This window comes from Limulus polyphemus, unplaced genomic scaffold, assembly GCF_000517525.1.
Source record: "Limulus polyphemus unplaced genomic scaffold, Limulus_polyphemus-2.1.2 Scaffold737, whole genome shotgun sequence".
In the NCBI taxonomy this organism is placed as follows: Eukaryota; Metazoa; Arthropoda; class Merostomata; order Xiphosura; family Limulidae; genus Limulus; species Limulus polyphemus.
In genome coordinates, this window is record NW_013666347.1 from 360367 (window position 1) to 367571 (window position 7205).

A 7205-nucleotide genomic window follows, 5' to 3' on the forward strand; every position below is an offset into this window, starting at 1 on the left:
ATAGCAGATTGAAGTGGATAAGAAATTTCTTTTTATTTCGAGTGTTGTAGCTTTGGTCATTACATGAGCAAAAATAGCAGTCATATTCCGTGGTTTCTAATGTCAAACAAACAAATACTATCCAGAAATGACACATCATGTGGCCTGTTAACCGTTTATATAATAGTGGTGCGTTTATTGTGGATTCTAGAATAATTGACAAGACTCTCACATCGCAATTGGTCTAGAGATGTCTATAGCCAGTGGTTGTCAACATTTTAAGCATAATAAAATGTGATCTGATTTCAATAAAAATGATTCACTTATGTAAAAGTACATATGACATTTTGTGAAAATCTGTACATGATGGAGAAAAATGGATATCATTTTCAGATTCAGCATACAGGAATTACTGTAGAACATGTAAAAATTCCAAGACAATAAAACTATTGCAGGCCTGTGTTATCAATTCATACCACTAGATGTCAGAAATGAACAATCTCTTTGTAGTGATATTATTTTATTGGTCAAGATTGTGGTGAAACCAGTGTTCCCTCTAAGCTGTGCAGCTGCACAATAACCAATCAAGTGCTGCACACGTTGTTATTCCAGCTGTGCACATACTCAGTAATGGTAAGGAATCTCAACATGTTGACAAATTTAATGACTCTGGCAAACAATAGGTGTAAAGCCCAAATAACCAATTGATAGTATTTCAAAGCAGCCTAATGATCCAATAGGGTTCATGGTCTAAGAATACCCACAAACTGCCTTGATACTGGTGCACATGAAAAAATTCATTCTTTAGATGGTTTGAAAAAATGAGAGGGAACATTGGTGACAGCTGGACCTTAGTTTCCACTGCATTAATCAATGGAAAAAAGTTTGGAACCACTACAGGGAGTATCTTTCCTTTCCCACTTTCCCAAACAGCCAGACGTTCAAATCTATTTTAAGTAATTATCTGTGCCAAATTTAAACCTAGCCCTTTCTTCCATTGTCAACTTTAGTAAACCCTGTATGTTCTTCCTCTTATTTCTTAATTTAAGTAGGATGACCAGATGTTCTAGTTTTTGGGATGCCTAATTGTCCTGGTTTCATTTTCTTCAGTAACTTTTAAGTTATTTTCTACACTTATACTTGTTATTCAGTATTTTGAATGACTCAACCTTTGCAGCTGTCTTTAAAGTTGGAGCAGCAGCAGACATGATGTAACTATTGCATATATAACTGAGCATATGATTTTGCACCCACCAAAATAGAGAGCCAGTTCAATGCAAATGACAGATACTGTCCCTTGCCAACATTTAGTTTTCAAGTCATGGTGCATTTAGTTCAAGTAAACCAAGGGTGAACATGAATGACAGTTGCTCAGAATATTGCAGCAAACTCCCGGTCAAAATGTAGTAATTTAAGAAACTTTATTTGTCAGAGAGATATCTGTAGACAAAATAATGTAAGTAAATATATCCTTTTCACTTGATACTTATAATATGTATAACTGATTATAATTTTTCCATAAAAAAGAATGGATGGGTCCTAATTTTAAGATCCAAAAATCTGAGTTTCCCATTTTATTATTTGAAAATCTAGTCACCCTATACTTAAGAGAAATCTTGACTTAAAACAATATTGGTTTATAACAATGATAAACATACTTATCTTCTGGATGACAACATGGATGAATGATTCCATTCATATCCAAATACAGATTATCAAATTCCACATCATTTGGATTTGATTGAGAAGAATCAACTGGAATATTAACTCCATCAACAGATTTTGCCTGTAAAAATAAATATTTTTAAATACAGTACTAGTTTTAAAAATTAATTTAAACTCTTGTTAACATTGTATTAGATTCCACAAATATAAAAGCCTGTTAATCTAACAAAAGTTCATAAAAATATTTTTTTTTATGGCTGTTTTCCACAATTTATAAGTTTTATCACTCAAAAAAAAACTAATTAAAATAATTGATTATTTTAAAATTCCTATGTTTAGTGCTCCATTAAAAACTATATCAATTCTTGCACATACTGAAAATAATGAAAGCCAACAAAATCCTAATTTCCACAAGCAAATCTAACATTTTCTAGTATTACTTTCAATCCCTGCACATTACTTTTCACCTAACGTGGACATCATTATCCCTCGAAAATGTCCCTCTGTCAAAACCAAGACAGAAACCAATTGTATGTAACATACACCATTGTACATAATTCATTAAGTGTATTATTAAATGAAAAAATGCATCTCATGTTAAAGAGTTGAAAACTACAATAGGCACTTCAATTACATGTCAAATTAATTGTAACCTAAAGTAAGATGTACCACATAAAAAGCCATATAATTAACAACAAAAACATAATACACAGCAAGGGACCATCTGATCCGTCAAAGCTGTCTTTGCACATCCACCCTTTGTTACAGTAAAAATTTAAATCCACCCTTTACTTTTCAAGAAATCATCAATTCCCCCTCTTTAAATTCCTATCAAGTACTGGCCTCCACTCCTGCCAACAGCAGCTTATTCCATAAGTCAATGAATCTGTTAGAAAAATAAAACTGTCTTAACTGGAACCTAAGTTGTCTTTTACAAATCTTAAGCTTATATCTTCTTGATCTACTATGTTTAGAATATAGCAAAAAAGAAATCAGGAGCCTTTATCTAACTGATCCGTTGGATAATCTTGTAAATTGCAATAATATCCCTTCTTACATTTCTTTTATGAAGAGAAAATAAGTTGAGAGATCTTAATCTATTTCTATAAAATAACCTTCTCATCCCTAATATCATCTTTGTAATGCTCCTCTGAGTTCTATCTAGTAAATCAATAAGGAGACTAAAACTGTTTGAAGCATTCCCAGTGAGGCCTAACTGTTGATTTGTATAGAGAACCTCTTTTGACTGGGAATCGATTTTCATTAGTAAGAAGAATTTATGTTGTTGATATAGATAATGACATGTACACTTCTATATTACATTAATTAAAACCACAGCACTTGCTAGCTATTTCTGTGCTTTATTTGTGTTCTAAAATAACTGATGAATAAAAGTTTATTTTCATGTTACTTGTAGTGGTTAATGTTGATAAAAATAACATAAATAATATAGGGAATATGATATTCTTATATAAACTAAACCAGAATGCACTCAAAGAGATACAGATTTACATGTATATAATAGTACATTGTGATTTGTAAAATATCATACATGACTAAAGAAAACAATGGGTGATAAAAATATATCTGATAAAACAAAACAAATTCAAAACACAAAAATTGGACTCAATAGCATTATAAACTGCAAATGCCTTAGAAGCTGGTCGAACGTCTTAGTATTGGACAGTTCACTTGATACATGTTATAATGGTTCATGTGTAAAACTCACCGAGGAAACTTACTGTTGTAAAACTAAAAATAAGCAAACAGATAGGGATGTTAAGTCATAATGTGATTAGAACAATCAATATGCATCATTTGAGGATATCAAATATGTAGATCAAAAAATAATTCTATGTAATTATGTGCAAAGAAAAAAAATTATATTGCATATAACATCACAGTTTTTTAGTTAGAATGTCTATATGAGATAATTCTAATTATAATCGTGGTTGACTTTCTTCTGATACCCTGATGCAAAGTCGTGCATTTTTATTCTAAATGTTTTTATATTATCTTTGTGATAGGATATTTCTTTTTAATATAAACTAGTTATTTGTTTCTTCAACCACCTACAAATTTCCATTTTGTTTATTATTAAATGCCATATTGGCACACCAAGTCTCTCAGAAGTAATTATGTAGTCTATATTGGTTTGCTAATTAAGAAAAATCATTACTTCATTTCATTTCATACATTCAACCAATAAACATATCTTTTTTAAGTGTCTTTTTCTGGTACTTAAATTTCTACAAGTTGTCTCTTCAGTATTTTGCTAATTAATATCTAAATATCTTATGCATGTAATATCTAAATATTATTACCATACATATATTTTTGTAGTATTAAAAGAAAGGTTTGTCATACTTTCTCACACAAATTAGCAAAGTTGTAGAAGAGTACTATATACCTTTCAAGAAATCGAGTTTGATTCTTAAGAGCGTGAAGGTGAATTACATTCTAAATGTTAGATAACCTGCAAGATAATGTTGTTTATTGTCAATTCATTAAGGCATCACTGCAACATCATTTCTGTATTTCAATAACAGACAAATATTTTGACAGAATATGTCTATAACACATCTTTCATTGTAAATAAAGGGTCTTGTGTTTTTTCTTTGTGCCACAAATGTTTTATTTAGAAATTTAATATTACAGACTTTTATGCAACCAATAACACATCACTGCTTGTAAGAGTTGTAATAACAGTGAATGGCAAATTGTTTCTGTTAGATGTTTCTTCTTTATTCTGAGCATGTCCAACTCAGTGCAAAAATATCTTTATAAAATTACAACTTATAACCCTTGATAAAATCAGCCATTTAATGAAGGTAATGTTCATGCATTAAAAATTAACTATCAAAATTATTTTAAAATTTAAAGTTCATGGAACAAAAAACACTACAAAGCCCTGCAAGCATCATAATGTATAAAATCTTTGATATAGATCCTATATTAAACAAGTAAAGAAAAACCTTTTCAAAAAAGGTAGTAAATGTAAGAATGGCTAATATTAATAATAATATCAATCCTCCAAAAACAATGCCAACAAGATAATAGGGATAGCATTTGTATAATCCCTACATAATACTAATAGCACAGGCATACAATGTAGTAGAATGTTAATAGACAAAAATAGGATAAATTAAACTCAACTGTGATTGAATAGTTATATATACTGCTATATCATTATCAGTATATGTTAATTCTTGCCTACAGGCTACAGTTAATTATGACTATGAGTATGATAACTATTATTATTAAAAATTTTAAAAAACTACACCTTTTCTTCAACACAGTGAACGATTATTGACGGATATTTTCTACTCAACCATCTAAAGAAAGCCGGAACTCCCATCTTATGTCTTTCTTAAAATTCTTCTCTAAGACGAGAGGAAATAAGTCGTAAATGACGATACTATTATTTGTAAATGTACTAAGAATTGTACTTTACATAGTCGTGTTACTACGATGTTAAGCCTAACCGCCAGACTGGTCCAAACTGAAAATAAAAAAATTCATATAAATTAACACAAAGTACAAAAGAACTTCAGCTTGATAAAAAAGAAATAAAAACAAACTTAATAAAAGAATTTTACACTTATTTGTAAAAACAGATAGAAATTATTACTTTATACAAACACACTTCGAATTCGATCTTCAGCGAACACTAACTTTTTTTTTAAAACTATAGTCGACTAACATGGATGATTAAGCACCAGTGTAAAAATATGGTGAATAAATTGTTTATTAAAAAATTGTTTGCTCTGGAGCTACATAAATGCATAAAAGTTGAAACAATCACAATAGAAACCTATCTTCATATTAAAATATTATTCCTTCTATTGTAATCTACATATATAAATTTAAAGATCGAAAGTCATACATAAAAGTGTCGCTGGTTTAAAGCAAAAACAACTGAAATGAGCAAGAAATATCAGAATGCCATAATTATTTTTCACTTTTATTCAGGATGTCACTTGTTTATTTTCATACAGATGTAAGGTGAGAACAAAACATATCACTAGTCGATTTCGATTTTAATATTGGTAAGTATGCTAGGCTGTTTCTTTCAAAGCTTTAAAATATTTTCTTATTTTCTGAATTCACAAGAGACGATATTAAGAATAACTTTTTTCCGGAGTATTCTATAGGAAACATTAATTGAAATTGGCACGAATCGTGTAAAGATCAATTCCTTAGTGGTAAGAAAAGGATTGAAAGATTAAATATAGATAAATAACTTGAGCCAGACAAGGTTTATCCAAAGTAAAGGAGATCAAATGCTAGATATGCGAGTATCTATCTCTTATTCTATATAGGTTAATAGATAGTAAACGGATGGCTGAGGTTTGGAGCTTTTCGCTTTTATCTTTATCGGTATTTAGGTCTTATAAACGTGAGAGGGTCAAGTATATTTGATCTCTTCCTCCCTGAGGTTTGGAGAGTTGTTAATGTTACTTCTTTTCAAAAGAGCACAATAAGAGCAGACCCGGATCCGGGACCAAATCTAAAATAAATCTAACATTAAATTAATGAACGACATTAGTTTGGGAGGCCAACGACGTTTGTTGCCTCACTAATCAGTTTTTTTTTTTTGGGGGGGGCGATGCTAGTTGTTATTTGGTAAATGGAAAAGGTATAGAGTTTGGGTACTTAAATTGTCAACACGGTTTTGATAACGTGCCTCACAAAACATTAAATATTGATTACAAATCTTTTTTTTGTTGTTGTTGTTGTTGTAAAGCAGGAAGCACCACAATAAGCTATCTTTACTGTGCCTACCACAAGAATCCAAACGTGGTTTTTAGCGGTGTGAGTCTGCAAACTTACTGTTGAGCCACTGGGGACGATTACAAGTCCAAAAATGTAGTTGGTCACTATGCAAGTCATTAATTAACCCTCATATCAAATAACGTATAAGTTTTAGCTAGTAGTTTGGTTCCGGAGTCGAAAAAGAAGGGTGAGAGGTAATCTTATTGAAGTTTACACTATTATCAGGGTAGTTTATGGAATAAAGGTATTTGATTTCTTTTTGCTATATTCTGACGAGAGGGCACAATTTTAAGATTTGGAAAAGACTTGCTGGGCTCCAGTTAAATAGTTTTATTTCTATAATAAGGAGATTGATTTATGGAATGGGTTGCCATTAGTATTAGTGGAAGCCAGCATTTTACATTATTTTGAAGAGAGAGAAAATCAATGTTTCCCTGAAAAATAAAGGACGTGCTTAAATTTATACTTTACTCAAAGGTGAGTATGCAAGGATAGCTTTGAAGGGCCAAATGTTTTTTGTTGTTCGTTCACTATATATGTTATGTTAATTATTGTAAACGCATATTATTTTGTTGTCCGTTGCGTGAAAGTTGTTTGTTTGGCCAAATTATCGATTGTAAGAATCTCCACTCTTACTGGTCTAAACATGTTCCACGCACGTACTCATGGGGTGGGGAGTTTGCTCAAACCCCCTATTTTTGTGATGCAAAAAAGAATGCTTATCTAGTTATAGCGCAGCTGCTTATGGTATTCGTTTAATCAAACATTAGTATTGTTGCGTCATC

At 30.9% G+C, this 7205-nt stretch overlaps 1 protein-coding gene across 3 annotated transcripts in view; it reads right to left on the reverse strand.

The window, feature by feature from the left end:
• Window positions 1-5384, reverse strand: part of LOC106460266 (5'-3' exoribonuclease 2-like) — a 68858-nt gene extending 63474 nt beyond the window's left edge. For 2 of the 3 annotated variants that reach the window (XM_022386938.1, XM_013919952.2), the window contains exons 1-3: window positions 5276-5384; window positions 4928-5146; window positions 1638-1765 (exon numbers count right to left, since the gene is read on the reverse strand). In XM_022386938.1, the coding sequence (XP_022242646.1) occupies window positions 1638-1765; window positions 4928-5002 (203 nt within the window). In that variant the 5' untranslated portion in view covers window positions 5003-5146; window positions 5276-5384. The remainder of the gene's footprint in view (window positions 1-1637; window positions 1766-4927; window positions 5147-5275) is intronic. The other variant, XM_013919954.2, reaches the window with a different exon arrangement.
• Between the last annotated feature and the right edge of the window lie 1821 nt (window positions 5385-7205).